Genomic DNA, 24,872 nt, shown 5'->3' with positions numbered 1-24,872 from the left:
CTATTTGCATAGGCTCAGGTGCGGGGGATGCCGATGCCAGGGCAGGGCGTGAGCGAGGTGGGCTGCGGGCAGCGGTTGGAACACGAGGAAACCTCCTATCCCTGGCGGCCTCTCGAGAACGCTCCTGGAAGCGCAAGTCGATGCGTATAGCCAGGGAAATTAGATCCTCCAACGAGGTTGGAGTGTCCCGTCCTGCTAATTCATCTTTAATTCGACCTGAGAGGCCCCGCCAAAAAGCTCCTACCAAGGCCTCATTCCATCCAACCTCGGAGGCCAGGGTACGGAAGCGAATGGCGTATTGACCCACGGAGAGCGAGCCCTGTTGCAGGTTAAAAAGTGACTCGGTAGCAGAGGCTACGCGACCCGGCTCGTCGAACACCTTGCGAAAAGAGTCAAGGAAGGTGGAGAGTTGGGAGACCAAGGGGTCATCACGCTCCCAAAGGGGGTTTACCCAGGCTAAAGCCTCACCCTCCAAATGGGACACGACAAAGGCCACCTTGGCTCTGTCGGTGGGGTACTGTAGAGGCAATAGCTCAAAATGGAGCTGACACTGATTCAAAAAACCCCTGCACGACTTAGAATCGCCACTATAACGCGGGGGTTTTGCCAAACGGGGCGGCGGATGGGATACCGCCGCCTGGGCCGGGGTCGAGGCTACAGACTGCAGGGCAAGGAGACGATTATCTATGGAAGCCATATAATTCAATATATGGGCCTGGGTGTCTCGCTGCTGAGCCAGCTCCTGTTGGAGACTGCCCAGCTGGGAGGCGGTCCCAGGATCAGAGGCCTGTAGAGATGACAAGCGGGTCTCCATGGATTTAAGGAAGGACATTATCCTTGCCTGATTCTCCCTTAAGAATAGGAGCTCTTTTTGGGTTGGGGTCGGAGCACCAGCGGGGTCCATGGCCTGACTATACTGTTATGCTGGAGAACTGAGGGGAACCGGAAGTGAACCCGCAGGACCGCGACGACGAACCTCCTCGAGGCGAGCTGGCCAAGTGGACCACCCCCTATACAGGGAGCGTCTGGGACAAGCCTCGGAGAGACTATCGCCGCGGAAGCTGGTACCCGGGGACACAGTAGGGAGAGAACAGGGATAGCCACAAGGTTAGGTTAGGCAGGTACGGATCCAGGCAGACAGAGGTAGACCCTGCGGCGGGAGCTGGAGACCGGTGACGAAGCAGACACTAGGGAAACAAAACAGAGGGAGCAATCACAAGGGGAGACTGGGCACAGAGGAAACAGGACAAGGCGCTAGGCAGGAGAAGTGCAGAGCAGAGGGGACCTGAATAAGCCGTGCTAGGCACAATGGATAGTCAGGCACCGAGCAGGAGGCGGGACTGCTAGATATAGGGCGGCAAGCAGCGCTTCCGGGTCAGGAGGGGACAGGAGGTGGAGCAGTGAAAGCAGGATTAGTGGCGCGCAGTGCGCAGGCGCACCCGGCGGGCACGGAAGGCCGGCAGCGGCGGCGGAGGAGAGGACGCAGGAGGATGCGCGCGCCTACCGGGAGCGCGCCGGGAGAGGAGAGCGCGCCGGCGCTCGTGAGGCGGAGCAGAGGACGCGGCCACGAGCGGCACAGGAGGAGCAGCGGGGAGCGTGGCAGCAGGTGATGCGATTGCTAGAGAGGCAATCAGAAACCCTGCTTGACTGCTAAGGACCTTTAGAAAGATTTAGCAGACTCTGGATTTGTGGTACATTGTTCTACTGTTTAGAGACACCTGCACATTTATGGCCTTCATGGAAGAGTCATCAGAAGAAAACCTCTCCTGCATCCTCACCATAAAACTCGGCATCAGAAGTATGCAAAAGCACATCTAAACAAGCCTGATGCATTTTGGAAACAAGTCCTGTAGATCAATGAGGTTAAAATGGAACTCCCTGGTCACAATGGTCAAATGTATGTGTGGAGAAAAAAGGGCACAATTTATTAGGAAAAAAACATCTTGCCAACAAATAAGCATGGGGGCGGATCAATGAAGTGTTGGGGTTGTGTTGCAGCCAAATGGCACACGGAACATTTCACGGGGAGAGGGGAGAATGCATTCAATTAAATTTCAACAAATTCTTGATGCAAACATAACACTATTGTAAAAAAGTGTTGAAAAGAGGATGGCTGTTACAAGTGGATAAATGTCACGACTCTGTTGTCGGGTGTCCCTGAACTAGGGGCCCCTTCCCTGTCCCTAACACTAGGGGGCACCCTAGCTCACCCTGTTCCACAGATTACTTCCAATGGTGAAGATGCCAGGGCCACATACCTTGCCCAAGCTCCTGAATCCGCCCTCAGTCTGTACCCTTCCCTCACCCAGGGAAAAGGGGAGTAGTAGTGTGCAGTAATAAACCAATCAGACAAACAAGGTAATGCAAACAGGGATAATGAAATATACCAATCACACAAATATGCTCACACAAACAACAGAGGAATGCACCAGGAAGTGGAGGATGGGGTTTAATCCAAGTAGGAGAAAAAGAGTAACAATCACACCCCAAAACCTAGCAACAGTCACAGATAAATCCACCAAACGCATTCTGAAATAACAACCACCAATAACCTCCAGTCATGCAGCAAAAGCTATGTCTGGCAATGAGCTAGGCCCCAGAATATTTAGGAGATGGGAGTGGCTAACAGTGAACAGCTGAGCCTTAATGCAGGAAAGCTTCCAGGAGCTCTCAACTGAGCATATTTACCCCTACACTGCTAAAAGAAACCTGCACTATTTAATATGAAGATGAAGTGCTTCTAAAATGATTTTTTTATTTTCATGGCTCTACATTATAAACTTTAGTGAAACATTTGGGGGTTCAAAGTGCTCACCACACATCTAGATAAGTTCCTTGGTGGGTCTAGTTTCCAAAATGTGGTCACTTGTGGGGGGTTTCTACAGGGGCTCTGCAAACGCAACATGACGCTCGCAGACCATTCCATCAAAGTCTGCATTCTAGAACGTCACTACTTCCCTTCCGAGCCCCACCGTGTGGTCAAACAGTAGTTTTCTCCCACAAATGGGGTACCAGCGTACTCAGGACAAATTGGACAACAACTTTTGGAGTCCAATTTCTCCTGTTACCCTTGGGAAAATAAAAATTTTGGAACGAAAAGATCATTTTTGTGGAAAAAATATGATTTTTTTTATTTTCATGGCTCTACGTTATAAGCTTCTGTGAAGCACTTGGGGGTTCAAAGTGCTCACCACACTTCTAGATAAGTTCCTTAAGGGGTCTAGTTTCCAAAATAGTGTCATTTGTGGGGGGTTTCCACTGTTTAGATACATCAGGGGCTCTCCAAATGCGACATGGCGTCCGATCTCAATTCCAGCCAATTCTGCATTGAAAAAGTCAAACTGCACTCCTTCCTTTCTGAGCACTGCCGTGTGCCCAAACAGTGGTTTAGCCCCACATATGGGGTATCGGCATATTCGGGAGAAATTGCACAAAAAATATTGTGGTTCATTTTCTCTTTTTACACTTGTGAAAGTAAAAAAAATTGGTTCTGAAGTAAAATGTTTGTGAAAAAAAGTTAAATGTTTATTTTTTCCTTCCACATTCCATTCATTCATGTGAGGCACCTGAAGGGTTAATAAACTTCTTGAATGTGGTTTTGAGTACATTGAGGGGTGCAGTTTTTATAATGGTTTCACTTTTGGGTATTTTCTGTCATATACTGACCCCCCAAACTCACTTCAAATATGAGGTGGTCCCTAAAAAAATGGTTTTGTAAATTTTGTTGTAAAAATTAGAAATCGCTGGTCAACTTTTAACCCTTCTAAGTTCCTAACAAAAAAAATTATGTTTCCAAAATTGTGCAGCTGTAAAGTAGGCATGTGGGAAATGTTATTTATTAACTATTTTGTGTGATATGACTCTCTGATTTAAGGGCATAAAAATTAAAAATTTGAGAATTGCTAAATTTTCTAAATTTTTGCCAAATTTCGATTTTTTTAACAAATAAGCGCAAGTGACATCTAAGAAATTTTATCACTATCATGAAATACAATATGCAAAAGAAAACAATGTCAGAATCAGCAGGATCCTTTGAAGCTTTCAAGAGTTATGACCTCATAAAGTGACACTGCTCAGAATTGAAAAAAATTGGACCGGTCACGAAGGCAAAAACAGGCTCTGTCGCGAAAGGGTTAATATTCCTTGAGGACAACCACACCAAGTCACCAACACACAGGTCTGGACCTACAAAACGTCTCCGATCAGCCACACGCTTATATTTGAGCCCCATCTTCCTCAAATTATCAAGAACTACTTGCCACACTGAAGTAATTGATTATGAAAAACTTTCTTCTTTAGGTATTCCAGAGGAACGATTTCTATTAAATGAGCTGAACTGAGGATGAAATCCTTATGCCCCGAAAAACGGGGACTTACCAATAGACTTATGACGACTATTTATCGCAAATTCAGCTGTAGCTAACCCAATCCTCCTCAGACACAAAACATCTAAGATAAGTCTCAAGATTCTGGTTAACCCGATTAGTTTACCCATTAGATTGCGGGTGAAATGCTGAAAAAACGACAGATGGATACCCAATCCAAGTGCAAAACGCCCTCCAAAATTTGGAAATAAACTGCACCACCCAGTCAGAAACTATCAATAGGGATCTCATGTAATTTTACAATCTGATGAAAATTTGCTCCAAGGTCTTGGCGTAGCGCAATAAACTGTGACACGTCGGCAGGGTTATCATTCAACAATTATAAAAACATACATAAAATATTACACAACATCCTCATTTTTCTAATATGATAAAAATATGAAAATGTAGACAAATAATATACACATATAGTTACGATCTAGGAAAAAGCACTATTGCAACAGAAAACAAAAAATAAACGCAACAATTTTACAATTTATTTTTTTATTTTCTATATGAATAATGCTTTTTTCCCAGACCGTAACTATATGAGTACATTGTTTTTTATCATATTAGAAAATGTTGTTTTGTAATATTTTTATGTTTTTTAATTGTTGAATGATAGCCCTGTCCACTTAATGTGTGGAGGGATATAGAGAGTTAGCGAATCCTGCTTTGAGCAGGGGGTTGGACCAGATGGCCCAGGAGGTCCCTTCCAACTCTACGATAATATAATTCTATGATTAATTGTATGATCATCTTATATGCACCTGAGGAAGGCTGGATGCAGCCGAAACGTTTTGAGTATTTTTTACATAAAGTATTATTTTATACAATTTTCATCTTTACTTAATCAATTGGATTAACAGGAGCGTCTTTTCATTGGCGGACATACCGCCGGTTCTGCCGGTGCGACTGCACCGGGGCCCAGAGCCTCCAGGGGGCCCTGCAAGGTGGCTAATGATGAGGGCAATCTGGCGGTTTCTCCGGGCCCCTGGTCAGATTGCCCTCATGTGCAGCGGCGGGCAGTGAGCGATCCAAGCAGCTCTGCTGCCTGCAAGAGAAAATTGCAGGAGCGGTGCTGCAAGGATCCATCCTGCTTCCTGCCCGCTGCCCGCACTTCCTGTCTCTGATGTCATCATTCAGCGGCCGCTGCTGTGTCAGAGCGAGGAAGCGCGGGTGATGCTGCGGACAGGTGAGAGGAGAGAGGTGGTGTGAGTGTATGTGTGTGTCAGTGTGTGTGTGTGTGTGTGTGTATGTCCGTGTGTGTGTGGGTGGAGCTTGGCCCTGGAGGAGATGGGGACATGAGGAGAAGGCAGTGATGGGAGAAGGCCATGAGGGGGTAATGGAATAAGGCCATGATGGGGGTGATGGAGAGAAGGGAATGATGGGAATGATGGGGAGAAGGCAATGATGGGAGTGATGGGGTGATGGAGCAGGCAATGATGGGAGTGATGGGAGAAGGCAATGATGGGAGTGATGGGGTGATGGAGGAGGCAATGATGGGATTGATGGGGAGAAGGCAATGATTCGGGTGATGGGGCAGGAGGCAATATTGGGGGTGATGGGGAGAAGGCATTGATGGGGTGATGGAAAAGGCCATGATGGGGGTGATGGAGAGAAGGCAGTGATGGAGAAGGCAATGATGGGAATGATGGGGGGAAGCAAAGATAGTGGTGGGGGAGAAGAAAATGATGGAGGTGGTGAAGAGGGCAAAGATGGGGTGGGGGAGAGGACAATAATGGGATGCGAGGGGAGGAGGACAATGAGGGGTGTGGGGGATTGGGATGGGAGGAAGGGGGACTTATAATGGCCTTTTGAACAGGGGGAGGTGTAGGAAGACATTATTATCGCTTATTATGTCTAACACAGTCCCTTAGTATATAGTGTACTCACTTATTATGTATAGCACAGTTCCTTAGTATATAGTGTACTCACTAATTCTGTATAACACCATCCTTAGTTACATAGTTTCCTCTTTTATTATGTATAACACCGTCCCTTATTATGTACCATCCTCTCTAGTTATATGTGGTGCCGTCCCTTATTACATGGCTTGCTGTGCTGTTATGTATAGTGCTGTCTCTTACATAGTGTATTCTTGTTAATTTTGTTATTCACAGCGCCCTCTTTTATTACATAGTCCTCTCTCTTTTTAGATATAAAATGACTGCTGATCGTGGAGACTGTGACCAGACTACCAGTCCATCAGCTCCTCCATTAGAAAGGAAGCTTTCCCACTCTCCATCAGCCATCATTGCATTATACAGCTAACAAGACAGGACGGTATGTAATAAAAAACAGGGCTCTATATAATTCAATATGCAAGGGACAGTACTGTACATAACAAGAGAGGGCACTAAGGGACAGCAATTTACATAATAAAGGAGACTATGTAATATATATACATGTATGTGTGTGTGGCTATATATACTGTATATACACACATGTAGCTTTGATGCCATAAAAGGAGGGGGGCCCAGACACATTTCTTGCACAGGGGCCCCAAGCTGTCAGTGTCCGCCCCTGCATCTTTTATCTAGTTTCTTTAACTGCAAAGAAATTGACATGCTGTGGACCTGAAACACCGCAGGTCAGTTTACGCTGAGTAAAAAGAAAAGTCCGGTGGGCATAAGATTTTCATAAATCCCATCCACTTTGCTGAATCTGTAATACACTGCATTTTTTGGGATCAGCCCAAAAATGCAGCTTCAAAAAGTTACCAAAAACTCATTGTGGACACAGCGTCAAAAACGTGATAAAAACTCATGGAAAAACACAATGAAAAAACGCAAGTAACTTAATTTACCTAATAGGTGCAGAAAAATCTGCAACATCAAAAACTCACCAAAAGCTCATCATGGGAACAAAGTCTTGGGGCTAATCAGTAACTTCTGATGTAAGAACGATCTTCCAAGAGGTACAATTCACAAGGGACAATTTACTTTTGCAGAGCGAGAACATGTTGTTATTTTCCTCCTGTTATATTGCGCGGGCCGGTGAAATAATATTCCTGTCGGTTGCTATATCTGGATTTTCTGGTACATTGTGTAATTTTAGATTCCTCCGTTAAAATAACTCAGAAAGGAATGTGAAATCTAATAACTGACCACAGCGAGGATCTGGTCATGCCCGTTAAAATTCCCAAACTGCACCTTCATACTCATGACTACTGCATTGGGTCAAATGGTAAATCTGTAATACATCTCCCCTAAATGTCAGTCTTCACTGAACTAGCATTCTCTTCATGAACCAGCTGAAGAGCAAATATAGATATCACCCAGATTAAGTTTAAAATGATTTTTAACTGTTCCCTCTCAATCGGCTTCCGACCCACCCCAGTTCTAGTGATGCCTCTGTACTTCTGATCTGGTCTTTGTTGACAGGCTGCAGTTGTGATATTACAACTATAGAGTGTATGACCACCGCAGTCAATCACTGGACTCATCGGATATTGGTAGTCACTTTAATGAGCTCATTGTGGTGGAAGAGTGCTCAAGCTACCATACTGTGGCTGTGGGCGTTATTTGTAGAGGCAATATAGACAATATATCAGACTGATGGTCTATAATAGGGCCACTGTAACTGTTACTGTTATGGCGCATTTATAGTGGTACAGTAGGAAAAACTATGAATGTTTTTTTATGAGAACAGGGGGGCATCGCCACAGATTTCCTATTATAGGAAGCATTGGTATATGAGCACTCGGCCTCTGATAGGCGCACCTACGTACATGTTAGTAATTTTATATCATTAGTATGGAACAGATTATCCTTAGACACTTACTTTGAGAGTTTAATTTCAATTTGCTGTCGTATTTTCTGCCTCTCTTCATCCGTTCTCCTGGGAAAGATGTTCCTGTCCTCCAGCTCTTGTTTGCTGGGACGATTTCTCAGTTTGACTGCCAGCAGCTCCTTCTTGTATCTTCTAGGCAAAGTTCCTGAAACAGAGGAAAAAGGGATTTACTGCTCAGGTTTATCTATAGTCTTATAAAAAAAAACTATAGACAACACCTGAAAAAATTAAGATGTAATAAAATAAATTCCATACTCAGTAGAGATGATCAATTCTTTTGAGATTTGACTTCACCAGCAAATCGTTTCACTGTGAATCGCAATATTACAACATCTCCAAGTGCCCTGAAACAACATGTCTAATACTATGAGATGTCCTAGGACTGTATTCAACGTTTTTCAAGTTCTTCAAACGAGTTGACATACAGTAAAATATTTTTTTAACAATGGATTATTAAAAATAATAAAAGGATTAAGACTTCAGCGATACTGTGATCTCTGAACAGGGTAGAATCCATTTCCGTAGCTGGCAGAGACCTCCAGATCAACCTGTGCTGAATCTGTAGGAAGACCATTCTGTGCATTACAATGACTCAAACTGATGGTGTTGCTGTCATTGGTTGAGAACAGTGATGTCATCCTCTCACTATCCTAAAATCACTCTAAATGGGCTGCTGCATTTCCCACTTAGACTTTTATAGAGGCTATGATACAGTTGGCTCAAAAGTTTACATACCCCAGCAAAATTTTTGCTTTCTTGGCCTTTTTTCAGAGAATATGAATGATAACATCAAAACTTTTTCTCCACTCGTGGTTAGTGGTTGGGTGGAGCATATAGCAAAACAATAGGTAGTTTAAAACATAGCTTTTACTCAATTTTTTTTTTAAGAAATGGTTTTCACCACTATAATCTAAAGTGAACAGATACACTAATGCACAAAATACAAAAATACACAGTGCAATAAAAAACACTGGTTTCCTTCCCTGTCAAGGATATTTTGTAAACTTATTGACTCCCTGTTTGGGAAGACAGTCTATTTCAATGACTTTTTAAATGGACAAAATTAGCCCCACCAAAATTCAAAACATCTCATAGGGAGCTCAAATAAACACGTCCATATAAGCAATTCAAAAGGATAAAAGGAACAGTCTCACCCAATGTTGGTAGTCCTCTATCCAATTCATGGAGCCGGGGTCCATATACTGTCCCTATCAGTCCCTAACATGGACTGATCCTGACACCCCAAAAACTCCTGCCCTTACAAGGACAGTCCACAGCTAGCCCTGCCACTAGCCAGCACTGGACTGACCCTGTGTGCCTCCCGACGCGTTTCCTCAATAACTTGATTCATCAGGGGATTGGCACATATCTTTTCCTTCTGTCAGGAGTAACGGGCAGCATATCCCACCAGGGATAGCATAGAGGTAATGGCAACCTTAGTATCCCAAACCACCTCTTATATACTTAATCAAATCAATAGACCAAAGTCCAAACACCTGATTATAAAAATACAGGTCCCAAATGAGGAGTAGATCTCCTCCTGATCCTCCCCCAGCGTTCATTAAACATGTAGTACGCAGACATGGCAATTATCTTATTATGCAAAAATCCCCAGCATATGTGGGACACGTCCCTCCCCCTCTGGTGCACGGAGCGCACACAGCAAATCCAGTCTCACCCACCTGCGCTCCACCGAGACATAGCACAAGGCATTCTCCTCCCCCTTAGCACAGGGAGCGCACACCTCCATCAAATCACGCTCCACCAAAATATCGCGATATCATTACTCCATCTCTTATATATGTATAGCACAGACACCATTGTTCCACAAAAGCGATTAAAACAGGAGCATTATATTTACACACACAAATTCAATAAGGGGTGCTGGATAGAAAAACAATTACACATAGCAGAATTATCTCTTCCAGGATATTTTCCGGAGCATTATGCATTACACATGGGGATTTTTTTCAGATTCTTCCCGGATATTTTCCGGAGTATTACACATTTTATATGGGGATTTTTTTCTCAAGATTCAATTAGAGACAATATTATTATACCATGTCATACAAATTTCGTGGTTAATAGGTATTTTAGCAGGTTTCCTTCACAAAAAGAGGATCCTTAGATAAAACAAGCAAATGTCAACTGCTCATTTAAACCAAGGGGAGAGACTGTATTAAGATGGAAGATCCATCTTGCTTCCCTCTGCAGGATTAAACGATCCCAGTCTCCCCCTCTTATCCGTTTGCTGACTTTTTCCATCCAATGAATTTAATTACAGATTTTTTATCTTCATGGAAATCATTTGTGTCTTGCTATAGGGGTATCCCTCCTATGTTCAATATCGCCAAGATGCTCCCCAATTCGCCGTCTCAGTTCCCTTTTGGTCTTTCCAATGTATTCTAAACTACATTGGCATGTTCCTTTATAAATTACTCCCTCTGTTCGGCAATTTATAAAATCCTTTATACAAAAAGTCTCCTTAGTGTTTGTACTCATAAAGGTTTTTCCTGTCTGTATATAAGGACATACAACACATTTTCCACAGCTAAAACAGCCCTTGATATCCGATTTAAGCCAAGTCTCCGATCTAGGTGGTAAAAAATTGCTATGCACCAATCTATCTTGTAATGAACGCCCCCTCCTAAAAGTAATGTGCAGATAGCCCCCCAAAAAAGGCCTCACCTCTCATCCATTTCAAGGATGGGCCAGTATTTTTCAAAAATTCTTTTATTCTGATCCATTCCATTACTGAAAGTTGTTATAAGTCTCACTATCTCATGATCACTTCTTTCTTTTGGGGGGGGGTTCAGTAGTTCTCTCCTAACTTTCTCTTTGCTGTGTCTGTATGCTTCCTGTAGAACCCTCTTAGGGAATCCCCTCTCCAGGAACCTCCGTTCCAGATCATTTGCTTGTTCCTTAAAAGCCTTGTTGTTAGAACAATTTCTACGAATTCGCAAGTACTGACCCCTTGGGATTCCCTTCTTTAGAGGGGCAGGATGATTGCTTTTCCAATGTAGCAACTAATTTGTTGCTATCGGTTTTCTGTAGGTACATGTCTCTAAGGCTGGTTTCACATTTGCGTTTTTTTTCGCGGTATTTTAGCTCTAAATAGCGCATGTGTTTTTTTTTCCTATACTTTGCATGGGATACGCTTATGTGTGCATACACATGCGTTTGTATGCGTTTTACCGCGCATGCTTTTTTTGCGGTTAGCGCTCGGGCGCACAAAATGCAACCTGTTGCATTTTTTGGTGCGTCCGACTTGCCTCAAAAAAACGCATGCGCGCGCAATGCGTTTTTTTTACAGCAAGACACCCATTATAGTCTATGGGTGCGCATATGTGCGCATTGGCATGCTTATGTATGCGTTTTTTTGCACATGCTTTTTTTTGTTAACCATGGAATTTAGGGGTTTGGGTTAGAGTTAGGGTTAGTTAAGGGGGTTTAGGGTTAGGGTTAGGGTCAGGGTCAGGGTTAGGTTTAGGGTCAGGGTTAGGGTTAGTTAGGGTTTAGGGTTTGGGTTAGGGTTAAGTATGGTTTGGTTAAGGGTTAGGGTCAGGGTCAGGGTTAGGGTTAGGGTTAGGTTTAGGGTCAGGGTTAGGGTCAGGGTTAGGGTTAGTTAGGGTTTAGGGTTTGGGTTAGGGTTAAGTATGGTTTGGTTAAGGGTTAGGGTCAGGGTTAGGGTTAGGGTTAGGTTTAGGGTCAGGGTTAGGGTCAGGGTTAGGGTTAGGTTTAGGGTCAGGGTTAGTTAGGGTTTAGGGTTTGGGTTAGGGTTAAGTATGGTTTGGTTAAGGGTTAGGGTCAGGGTTAGGGTTATGGTTAGGGTCAGGGTTAGGGTTAGGGTTAGGTTAGGTTTAGGGTCAGGGTTAGGGTTAGTTAGGGTTTAGGGTTTGGGTTAGGGTTAAGTATGGTTTGGTTAAGGGTTAGGGTCAGGGTTAGGGTTAGGGTCAGGGTTAGGGTTAGGGTCAGGGTTAGGGTTAGTAAAGTCATGGTTTGGGTTAGTGTGAGGGGCCACCTAATGTTGGAAAAAAACGCAAACGCGGTAAAAACGCACTAAAAACGCATACAAACGCATAAAAACGCTGTGTTTTTTTCATGCATGCTCATAAAAATGCTTGAAAAAAACGCAGCAGTTGTATGCTTTTGTATGCGTTTTTTCAATGCGTTTTTTTGCGGGAAAACGCGCTGCAGAAAAAAGCAAGTGTGAAACCAGCCTAATATACCATTTTCTGTCTTTTTAATCATTACATCAAGAGAGGGGAGACATTCAGAATTTACTTATTTTGTGAATCTGTGTCCAATTTGATTGATATTAATCTCCTCCACAAAAGCACCAAAATCTTCTATCGTGCCTCTCCATATAGCAAAAATGTTATCCAAATATCTGGCCCACATGTCCACTTTGTCACAATTTTTTGGGCCATCATCACCAGAGATCACTGTCTCCTTCCAACAGCCCAGGAGCAGATTAGCATACGTGGGCGCACAAGGGCTACCCATCGCGGTGCCCCTGAGCTGGTGGTAGTACTTGTGATCAAAGGTGAAGACATTTTTTGTGAGGCAGAAGCTAAGGGCCTTAAGAATAATTTCATTATGGGCCCGACACTGAATACCTCTAGTTGATAGGAAGTATTCTACGGCTTCCAGACCATTGCAGTGTGGAATTGAGGAATATAGGGCCTCAACATCTATGCTAGCCAGCACACAAACAGAATCCACTGCTAGGTCCTCCAATTTAAGCAAAAGGTCAGCCGTATCTCTAGTGTATGACTGTAGTCCATATACAAATGGACGTAACACTTTATCCAAATAGATCCCCAGATTTTGGCAAAGGCCATCTACCCCTGAGACTATTGTACTACCCTTAAGCGGATTTGTCCCCTTGTGTACTTTGGGTAGACTGTAAAATGTAGCCAATATGGGTTTTTTTGGTAATAAGAAGTCAAATTCATTTTTGTCTAGGACCTTAGTTTTTAAACCGTCCTCCAACAAGGTTTTAAGTTGTCCAAGGAACATTGTCATAGGGTTCTCCCGCAATACTGCATAACCATCATTATCTTTGAGTATATCATGGCACATCTTGGTGTATTGTTTCACATCCATGACCACCACATTCCCGCCTTTATCTGAAGGCTTTATTATAATGTGGCGGTCCCGTTCCAAATTATTTATTGCCATGATTTCCTCCTTATTGCAGTTATAGGCTGAATAGAAATCCTCTTTATTTAAGGTTTTTAGCTCTTTAGATACCATATTAACAAAAACATCCACTGAAGAAATATCCCCTTGGTTAGGTGGCATCTTAGTACTTTTCTTTTTCAGAGTCGTAAATGGACCTAGGCCCGTAGTACTTGCTACTGGGTCACCAACACTAGACAACAGTCTAAAATCCGGGAGTAAATCCACCGGAATGTCCAAGGATTCACAGATTTTCTGGTCCTGTTTTTGAAAAAAAAATTTCCATTTTATTTTCCTTGCAAAGAGGTTCAGATCTTTTATAACCTCAAAAATATTGGGGTCTGAAGAGGGAACAAAAGACAGTCCTCTACTTAATATGCTGACTTCACTCCTATTCAGAGGTCTAGAGGAGAGATTAATAATTTGATTGTTTAATTGGCATTTTGATTCTTCCCCCTGCTTATTCTGTTTCTTAGGGGGTAGCTTAGATCTAAAAAACGTGAATCTTGCCCCAAATATTGGCTCCCTCTGTTGAAACCACGGCCTCTCCCTCTCCCTCTATTTTTCCCTTTGTCCGATCTAGATTTAGATTCTGAATCCGAGAGATCAGTATCCGTAGAGGAGAGGTCTGTTTCCTGCTCTACCGATAATGTTTTGTTACTAAGGAAGAGGTATGCCTTATTTTCTTTAAAGTCTTGGAGATCCCTAAGGTATGCTTCTGTTTTCTCTCCTTAAGATGGTACTGGAACCGCTCAATACTTCCCTGTAGTTTACTCTCTTTAGTCCCAAAGTCAGCTTCTGCTGAGAATTTTTTTGTAATATCTATTTGTTCTCTAAGCTTTTCATTTAAAATAGCCAAATTTTGTCTCTCTTCCTCTAAAATGAGTGTCATCAATTGTAGGTAGCTACTAGTTGCCTCCTTTTCCCATTTTGATTAAAAAACAACCCAGGATTTCTCTGTTTATTACCAGGATTTAAACTAATTTTAAGTCCCCTGGGGACTATACCAGCCTTAATATAACTGTCTAAACTTTGAACCTCCCACCATGAGGAGATCTTATCCTTATATACTTTGGTAAGTTCCTTAAATGCCACATTATATGTAGGAATGTACTTTTTTTGAGAAAAGGCTTTTCCTGAGAATACCTCTTTGGCTTCCACCAGCCACTCATCTGTACTCAAATCTGTGGATAGGAAAACTACCATACCATAAATCAAAACGTTATATATAGCTAGAGAAGCAGCAGCAATCTCCTTCCACAATTCTACCATATAGCAAAAATAGGAGAATATAGCAAAAAAATAGGTAGTTTAAAACTTAGTCATAAGTTTTTAAAAAAAAATGGTTTTCACCACTATAAAGTGAACTGATACACTAGTGCACAAAATACAGAAAGACACAGTGCAATAAAAAACACTGGTTTACATCCCTGTTGAGGATATTCTGTAAACTTATTGACTCCCTGTTTGGGAAGACAGTCTATTTCAATGACTTTTTAAATGGACAAAATTAGCACCACCAAAATTCAAAATATCTCATAGGGAGCTCAAATAAACACGTCCATATAAGCAATTCAAAAGGATAAAAGGAACAGTTTCACCCAATGTTGGTAGTCCTCTATCCAATTCATGGAGCCGGGGTCCATATACTGTCCCTATCAGTCCCTAACATGGACTGATCCTGACATCCCAAAAACTCCTGCCCTTACAAGGACAGTCCACAGCTAGCCCTGCCACTAGCCAGCCCTGGACTGACCCTTTGTGCCTCCCGACGCGCTTCCTCAATAACTTGATTCATCAGGGGATTGGCACATATCTTTTCCTTCTGTCAGGAGTAAAGGGCAGCATATCCCACCAGGGATAGCATAGAGGTAATGGCAATGGTAACCTTAGTATCCCAAACCACCTCTTATATACTTAATCAAATCAATAGACCAAAGTCCAAACACCTGATTATAAAAATACAGGTCCCAAATGGGGAGTAGATCTTCTCCTGATCCTCCCCCAGCGTTCATTAAACATGTAGAACGCAGACATGGCAATTATCTTATTATGCAAAAATCCCCAGCATATGTGTATTATCTTATTTCATTACTCACAGTAAACAGATCAGCAGACGCGCCACATGTCAGCGTCAGCGTCCACTTTCTGGTTGCAGCCATGTGCGCATCCTCCATCCCCCTTCCGGTCTGTGAGACGCTGACACCGCTTCTGGTTTCTCAGCGTGTGACCTCTAATCCTGTTCCAAGGGCGGGCACTTTTTGGGTGAAGCCAATTATTGTCAAACTACTGTGTTTTTTTTTTTTTTTTAAATCATAATGACAACCCAAAACATCCAAATGAGCCTGATCAAAAGTTCACATACCCTGGTGATTTTGGCCTGATAACATGCACAGAAGTTGACACAAAGGTTACTAAAGGTAACATCCTCACCTGTGACCTGTTTGCTTGTAATCAGTGTGTGTGCATAAAAGCTGAGTGAGTTTCTGGGATCCAGGCAGAATCTTACATCTTTTATCCAGGCACTGATGTTTTTGGATTGTGAGTCATGGAGAAAGCAAAATAATTGTCAACGGATCTTTGGGAAAAGGTAGTTGAACTCTATAAAACAGGAAAGGGATACGAAAAGATATCCAAGGAATTGATAATGCCAGTCAGCAGCGTTCAAACTGTGATTAACAAATGGAAAATTGGGGCTCTGTAAAAACAAAACCATGGTCAGGTAGACCAACAAAAATGTCATCCACAACTGCCAGGAAAATTGTTTGGGATGCAAAGAAAAACCCACAAATACTATCAGCTGAAAAACTGGACTCTCTGAAAACTAGTTGTGTATATGTTTCAAGATGCACAATCAGGAGGCACTTGACTAAATATGGGCTGCATGGTCGAGTTGCCAGAAGAAAGCCATTACTGTATCTCGACTACAATATGCTAAACAGCACAGAGACAAGCCTCAAAACATCTGAAACAATGTAATTTGGAGTGATGAGACCAAAATTGAACTTTTTGGCTGCAACGATAAATGCTACATTTGGAAAGAGGTCAACAAAGCTATGATGAAAGAAACACCATTCCTACTGTAAAACATGGAGGTGAATCACTGATGTTTTGGGGGATGTGTGAGCTTCAAAGGCACTGGAAACTTGGTCAAAGTTGAAGGAAAGATGAATGCAGCACGTTATCAGCAAATACTGGAGGGAAGTTTGCAATCATCAGCCTAGAAGCTGCGCATGGAACGTACTTGGACGTTCCAACATGACAACGATCCAAAACCAAGGCCAAGATGACCTGTCATTGGCTACAGCAGAACAAAGTGAAGGTTCTGGAGTGACCATATCAGTCTCCTGACCTCAATATCATTGAGCCACTCTGGGGAGATCTCAGGTGCGCAGTTCATGCTAGACAGCCCAGGAATTTACAGGAACTGGAGGCTTTTTGCCAAGAAGAGTGAGCAGCTTTACCATCTGAGAAAATAAAGAACCTCATACACAACTAACATAAAAGACTTCAAGCGGTCATTGATGTTAGAGTGGGCAATACACGGTATTAAGAAATGGGGTATGTGAAATTTTGAAAATGGTTCATTTGGATGTTTTGGGTTGTCATTATGATTTGATTTAAAAAGAAAAAACACAGTAGTTTGACAATAAATGGCTTCATTCAACAACTAACCACGAGTGGAGAAAAAGTTTTGGTGTTATCAATCATATTCTCTGAAAAAAGGCCAAGAAAGCAAAAATTCTGACAGGGTATGTAAAATTTTGAGCACAACTGTACTTCCTTCTGATTGGTTGCTCTATACCTTGTGATGTGATAGCTGCAAGACATTAAGAGTAATCCTGCGTGGTTGTGAAAGAGGTTATGTGAGCCTTCTGTGGTTGATGCAATCTTCTGCAATGTATAAAATGGTGACAGGCATTTATTGGCGACTTGTGCAAACTAAATTGCAAATTGTTCGAATTCGCCGTGACCTGCAAATTGTGTAAAATTCATCCTAGCACTACTACATCTTAACATGTGTTTAGATTGTAATGTGATCCTGCAGTACTGTGTTACTCAACTACCTCTGGCCTTCTTGTTATTGCCCTACAGCCAGAAGAATAAGGGGCAGACGATAGGGAGAAGGATATACAAATTCTTCTCACTAAATTAGAATATCATCAAAAAGTTAATTTATTTCAGTTCTTCCATCACAAAAAGTGAAACTCATGTATTATATAGAGTCATTACAGAGTGATCTATTTCAAGTGTTTATTTCTGTTAATGTTGATGATTATGGCTTACAGTCAATGAAAACCCAAAAGTCATTATCTCAGTAAATTATAATAATTAATAAAAACACCTGCAATGGCTTCCTAATTTTTTTGAAAATGTCCCTTAGTCTGTTTCAGTAGGTTCCACAATCATGGGGAAGACTGCTGACTTGACAGATATTCAGAAGGCAGTCAATGACACACTCTACAAGGAGGGTAAGCCACAAAAGGTCATTGCTAGAGAAGCTGGCTGTTCAGAGTGCTGCAACCAAGCATATTAATGGAACGTTGAGTGGAAGGAAAAAGTGTGGTAGAAAAAGGTGCACAAGGAATCGGGATAACCACAGCCTTGAAAGGATTAAGAAAAGGCCATTAAAAAATTTGGGGGAGATTCACAAGGAATGGACTGCTGCTGGAGTCATTGCTTCAAGTGCCACCACATACAGACGTATCCAGGACATGGGCTACAAGTGTTACATTCCTTGCGTCAAGCCACTCATGACCAATAGGCAACGCCAGAAGCGTCTTACCTGGGCCAAGGACAAAAAAAACTGGACTGCTGCTCAGTGGTCCAAGGTTGTTGTTTTCAAATGAAAGTAAATTTTGCATTTCATTTGGAAATCAAGGTCCCAGAGTCTGGAGGAAGAGTGGAGAGGCCACAATCCAAGCTGCTTGAGGTCTAGTGTGAAGATTCCACAATCAGTGATGGTTTGGGGTGCCATGTCATCTGCTGGTGTAGGTCCACTGTGTTTTATCAAGACCAAAGTCAGCACAGCCATCTACCAGGAAATTATAGAGCACTTCATGCTTCCTTCTGCCGACATGCTTTTGGGAGATGGAAATTTCATTCTCCAGCAGGACTTGGCACCTGTCCACACTGCCAAAAGTACCAATAACTGGTGTAAAAACAACAGTATCACTGTGCTTGATTGGCCAGCAAACTCTCCTGACCTTAACCCCAAAGACAGTCTAAGGGGTAATGTCAAGAGGAACATGAGAGACACCTGACCCAACAATGCAGACGAGCTGAAGACTGCTATCAAAGCAACCTGGGCTTCCATAACACCTCACCAGTGCCACAGGCTGATCGCCTCCATGCCACGCTGCATTGATGCAGTAATTGATGCAAAAGGAGTCCCAACCAAATATTGAGTGCATTTACTGAACATACATTTCGGTAGGCCAACAATTCTGATTTTAAAATCATTTTTCAAGCTGGTGTTATAAATTATTATAATGTACTGAGATAATGACTTTTGGGTTTTCATTGGCTGTAAGCCATAATCATCTACATTAACAGAAATAAACACTTGAAAAAGATCACTCTATTTGTAATGACTCTATATGCGGTAATAGAATTTCACTTTTTGTATTGAAGAACTGAAATAAATTATAACTTTTTGATGATATTCTGATTTAGTGAGAAGCACCTGTAACTGCAGAGTCTGTAAATACACAACACTATCACAGAAGTTACCCGCAACTGCCATAAGGGAGCGCACAATGCATTACATATCATATAGCTCCCATTGAGCTGTACAAATTCCTATGCCGATCTCTCCCCCTAGTGGTAACAGCATGGATTTTTTTAATGTTTCTTTTTTCCGTAGTGAATTCAAAGGTTCATATCTGAAAAATATAGTCTGAGATCAACAATACATTTCCCTGTGCCCAACAGCAGAGCATGCCCTGTACATACACAGAGCAGACAGTTAACGAAAATTTTGATGCAGCTTTGGATGTGAATGGAGTCACTACAATATGAGATATCAGGTGGTAATACACATGATGCCATTCTCCATTCTCACCAGAGATAACTGAGTTGTTGAGCTCGTCCTCATCCTCATATAACAGCACATCGTCTTTATGGCTGGAATCCCTGATCAAGTTTTCTTTGTTTTCCTCAGCTTCCTTGATAGAGCCACATTTATTCTCCGAGTCTCCGTCATTCATTACCGCTTCTCGGCCCTTATCCACACTAGAGGGTCGTGATGTTCGGAAATCTATCCTCTTCTTTGGAGAAGATTTCACATCTCGACTATGAAAGCTGAAAAAAGGTACAAAGAAAACGTATTTGTAATGCTCTACATTCCTCCATGGTCTCAAAGGCCTACACTTGTTCTTAAATTGTCTGGTTAAAGTAACAATCGAAAGCTTATACACTATGTCAAGCAGGGACAGCTATGACCAGAGACTGCACTGTCTAATGGGAGCCTACATTAGCCTAAAGTACACATTTTGCCTCACTTGACGTTCAAGCTTCTTCTCTTTCATTAATCCATACTTTACACTGCAGCTTTGCTTGTTTGGCTTAATGGAAGTAATTGCATGGGGAGCTAACTGCATTATAGCAAATATAGAAAAGTACTATAACGCTTATAAGAGAAATAACCTTGGGTATGTGATGTAAATGATGGAAGTTCCTATTATAACAATCAGACACCAAGGAGGGGTAAGTACAGTGTCAGACTGAAGAACATTGGGCCCACCAGAGGATTTGATTCTGAGGGCCCACCCTTCTCCCCCACTCAGAGTTTGCACTATGAATTCTCCTGAAGAAGAAGACAGGGCCCACCAGAGGATACTCCGGTTCTCTGGTGGGCCAGTCCAACTCTGGGTAAGTACATAAAACATTCAATGAATTTATGCCTGCCACTAAGATGGGGGGGGGAATCTTCCCTCAGACTCATGACATACTAATATTTTACAGGTATAATTCAGCAATGCTTAACAGTATAGGTCAGGAGAAAGAACCGTGGACGACTCTTTTAAGAAAATCTCCGTGCTCCTCTTTCAACAAGTCTTCCTCGGCCTTACCCACCTGTCTTGGCGATGTTTTGTAGCCAGCGCCCGATGGAGTTCCTCAATGACTCGGCTGGCGGGTAAAGGCATATGCATGGCAGGCAGATGAGGAGATCCGGTGGGGGTGGGGTTCTTCACAACTTGACTGCTACTTTCTGAGGGTTTCTGGCTGGATGGCTGGAAGAGATTGCTGTGTCCTGAGATATGGGAGCATCCAACAGGGGTGGAGTTCTTCATGATGCTGGAGGGTGGGGATGTGATTTCTTCCAATTCTGTACAAAAGAAATTGAGAACTATTAGATGGCACCAGCAAAATTTCCATGAGCAATGAGAAGAGCATCTCCTGGAATTCATTTTAGGCAGACTCGCTTCATTATTCCGGCAGATTGGATTCGGTCCTGATAAATTCAGTCCCAATTTAAAGTGTTCCGATTGCCATGAAAAGAGATTTATTAAGCTCTGTTGTCTCTCCAGAACCTAAACCGTAATAAATCTAAAGCATATTTTTAACAGGGAGAAATGCAAAGTACTACATCTGGGCAATAAAAATGGAAAAAACATATATAGAATGGGAGGAATAGGGCTAAGTGACAGCACATGTGAAAAAGACTTGGGTATACTAATAGATCACAGACTGAATATGAGTCAACAGTGTGATGCAGCAGCAAAAAAGGCAAATGCAATTCTAGGATGTATTAACAGAAGCATACAGTCTAGATCACGTGAAGTCATTATTTCCCTCTACTCCTCTTTGGTCAGACCTCATCTGGAATATTGTGTCCAGTTTTGGGCACCACATTTTAAAAAAGACATCAACAAACTGGAGCAAGTTCAGAAAAGAGCGACCAGAATGGTGACCGGTCTGCAAACCCTGTCTTATGAGGAAAGGTTGCAGGATTTGGGAATGTTTAGTTTGCAAAAGAGAAGACTGAGAGGAGACTTAATAGCTGTCTACAAATATCTAAAGGGCTGTCACATTGTAGAAGGATCAACTTTATTCTCATTTGCACAAGGAAAGACTAGAAGCAATGGGATGAAACTGAATGGGAGGAGACACAGATTAGATATTAGAAAAAACTTTTTGACAGTTAGAGTGATCAATGAGTGGAACAGGCTGTCACGAGAAGTGGTGAGTTCTCCTTCAATGGAAGTCTTCAAACAGAGGCTGGACAGACATCTGACTGGGATGATTTAGCGAATCCTGCTTTGAGCAGGGGGTTGGACCAGATGGCCCAGGAGGTCCCTTCCAACTCTACGATTCTATGATTCTATGATTCTATATATTATACTCATCTATTCTTAAGCTGGCAGTTCCGAAATTCCCGTCATCGATGGTGGTGTTCCTTCTTATGGGGTTGAGGTCAGTGATTGTGTTAGGGGCTGGCGGAACGCACCAAATTATAAAATAATAGTAGGTGCGTTTGCAGCCTGGGGTCCACCGTGCAGAGTTGGTACACTGCTGCTAGGTAATGGCGGAAGTATAAAGCGGTGTGGAAAGGTCACACGTGGGTTATGTCACCCAGTGTGAACAGGTGCGAACTCTGTTAATGCACAGAGCCGCACAACCGCTGAACGTAGATGCCGGAGCCAGTTTAGCTCACAGAGCCCGGCCAAAAGAGCGCACAGTGTACGGCCACAGAACTCTACCCCAAGGACACGGAGTTAGAGTCCCTCTAGGCCCACTGAGTGTGCGGCGTCGCTGCCGCGAGCGCCGCTATAGACGCTGGCTATGGAGTGTGGAGCACGTGCACTGAGGCGTGCCGAGTCACTGGTGAGGACTGATGCCTGACTCAACCTCTGACCTACCTACGCCTAAGCCTGGGCGCTAGCAGGCTAGGCTGCACAACAAATGCGTACCGAGGGTAGGTGTTTCTTAATGAGTCATTCACCAGAGACATTCATACGTGCATACATCACTCAATCCACATAGTCTGTAAATACAGTCTATCCTAGCGCATGGCCAAGCGGCCATGCGAACCTTTTATAGCCGCGAGCGTCCGGGACCTTCCTGGCTTCTCGGATGGGCCAATCCGAACAGGAGCAGGACCTGAGCATGTGACCTTCGATCTCCAATGGGAGATCACTCCACGGGCATGCTCAGTGGCCCGACATGGGGACTTAGTCCCTGGAGAATCTCGCTGCTGAGCAGCATGTATTGCCATAGCTGTGCCAGAGGTGGCAGCAGCAAGCAAACCCACGAGCTGGTCTGGGCAGAGCGCCTGGACCGATGAGTTTGCTGAGCAACCTCCTCTGTGGCTGGAGAGGAATGGGAGACCGCTGGAAGTAAGGCTCGGAATTCTCGCTTTGCAGCGACAGAAATCCGACGCCTAATAGATTGGCCTCACATCGACACGTTGCATGGTGTGACATTAATCTTTTTTGAGATTTTTAAAAATGTGAGTTATTGATCGATTTACTCATCTCTATCCATGAGCCCTCTGCACCCAAACCGTTAAAGCACCGCTCCAGCGTTATTTTTATTTCAGCACTGGACTGGTTCCTCTTATCTAAGTTCCCTGCCCCTAGTATTATACTTACCAGCCACCATCTTCAGCTCTTCGTGGTGCCACTCTGGTCCCACAGCGCCACCCAGTGTCTGCACCCTCTGACTGATGAGAAGTCAGAGGTTACGATCACGAGTTCTCAGTGTAAGTTAGGAAGTCAGAGGTAACGATCACGAGTTCTTAGTGTAAGTCAGGAAGTCAGAGGTAACGATCACGTGTTCTAAGAGTAAGTCAGGAAGTCAGAGGTAACGATCACAAGCTCTTAGTGTAAGTCCATGAGAGTCTCGCTCTGGACTCGTTCTAGCTCTCATAGACTTGCATTGAATTGTGACTTCGGGCTCATCCAAGCAAACACTGGTGCGATCCGTCAGGTCACAACCTGAAGATGACAAACGGCGCTGATAACAGATGAAGATGGCAGCTGGTAAGTGTTATGATTCGGTCACCGAGGAGGATTACCGGGGAATTAGCTAAGCATCCAGGAAACCAGAAAGGTTGGCAACTTAGCGGATTGCAGACCCCTAAACCTAACAACACAACTAGCATTAGCCGTGGGACGTGCCTACGATGCCCTAGACGCCTCGGCACAGCCAAAGAGTTAACTAAGCCTAAAGCAAGAAAGGGGAAAGCTAAACTGCCCCGAAGTAGATCCCCAAAGGAATAGATAGCCCCCAAACATATATTGTCGGTGAGACAAGATGAGGTACAAACGCAGGCTCCACGGACTTTATTAGCATATTCGTATTTCCCAGGGAGCATTGCACCTAGGATTTCACTGTGATTGAGCGTCTTTGCTGGCTGCCGCAGTGTTTTCTTTGACTGGTTTCCCTGAGGTCAGTGATTGTTTTGTGAAGATGAGGCACAAACACAGGCAGAAAATAGAGTTAGCAAATGTTGGGGCCCAAACTGTCTAGATAGGACAGGACAGAAAAGATACTGTCTGCAATCACGCAAAAAACCCTAAAAAATCCAACACGTCTGATATACAAAAACACTGAGGACACATGACCTCTCCCCCACTAGATCAGCATTCTGGTGTGAACTGGAAGCAAAGCAAAAGATACTGATATAACAGGAAATTATCAATACTGAACAGAATGACATAAGCTGTGACATATGAGCGGGGTCCAGCACAACTCCCAGCAGGGAATAATGCTGAACCAACACAGCAAAGCAGAAAGCAGAGAAAGGCAAAAACTATATCAAATGCAAAAGATTCCAGCAAACAAATAACTTATCTGAATGATGCAAGACCAAGGAGGGGAAAAAGCAGACTTCACAATGCACAGGAAGGGAAACCAAATCAACAGCAGCAACTGACGGAAGCTTGCTCACTTAAATCCTCCCAGTCTGTAACCCCTGACTTCCAATCATTGTCTTCAGGTGATAGACTTCTGTCAACACGACCAGCTCCACTATCCGCAGCAACCACCAGAGGGAGCCCCAACTCAGAAGTCAGGTCAAGAGAGTTCACAACAGGTAAGTATAGTACTAAGGGCAGAACACTTAGATTAGTAGCAACATTCCAGCTGGAGTTGTGGTTTAAATATTCTATTCAGCTTATTTATTAGGTGTATCTGTTTCTGGGAAAATTGGGCGACCGCAGAACTTATGTCCTTTCAAGAGTCACAAATTAAGAAACTTTCTGTAGTGTTACATCCACTGCTCTTGTATCACTGCATAGTCTTGCTATATAGGAACTTAAAACTGGGGTCTCAGCGCCGGTAATGGTTCCCAAGTTATTCTCATTCAGGTTTTTCAGAAATAAATAAGCTCTTATAATGCAGGCTATAAATTGTCTTATATGCAGGATGTAACTGAGGATCAGTACAGGGTAAGTATCATATGTAGGCAATACACAGGTTAATAGGACCGGCACCACTGTTGGACTTGTAGCCAGCGTAATTAGAAATCAAGGCATAGCAGAGTATACCGAGCTCCTGGGATTTAAGGTGCCCACCGGAGGA

General features: G+C 43.2%; 1 protein-coding gene across 2 annotated transcripts in view; it reads right to left on the bottom strand.

The window, feature by feature from the left end:
• PHACTR3 (phosphatase and actin regulator 3) overlaps window positions 1–24,872 on the bottom strand; it is a 267,395-nt gene that overhangs the window by 136,605 nt on the left and 105,918 nt on the right. For both annotated transcript variants that reach the window (XM_073582483.1, XM_073582485.1), the window contains exons 6-8: window positions 20,421–20,673; window positions 19,408–19,646; window positions 8,151–8,304 (exon numbers count right to left, since the gene is read on the bottom strand). In XM_073582483.1, the coding sequence (XP_073438584.1) occupies window positions 8,151–8,304; window positions 19,408–19,646; window positions 20,421–20,673 (646 nt within the window). The remainder of the gene's footprint in view (window positions 1–8,150; window positions 8,305–19,407; window positions 19,647–20,420; window positions 20,674–24,872) is intronic.

Source organism: Dendrobates tinctorius, unplaced genomic scaffold (genome assembly GCF_039654945.1).
Source record: "Dendrobates tinctorius isolate UK_male_01 unplaced genomic scaffold, ASM3965494v1 ptg000071l, whole genome shotgun sequence".
NCBI lineage: Eukaryota > Metazoa > Chordata > Amphibia > Anura > Dendrobatidae > Dendrobates > Dendrobates tinctorius.
This window is presented reverse-complemented; position numbering and strand designations above follow the sequence as displayed.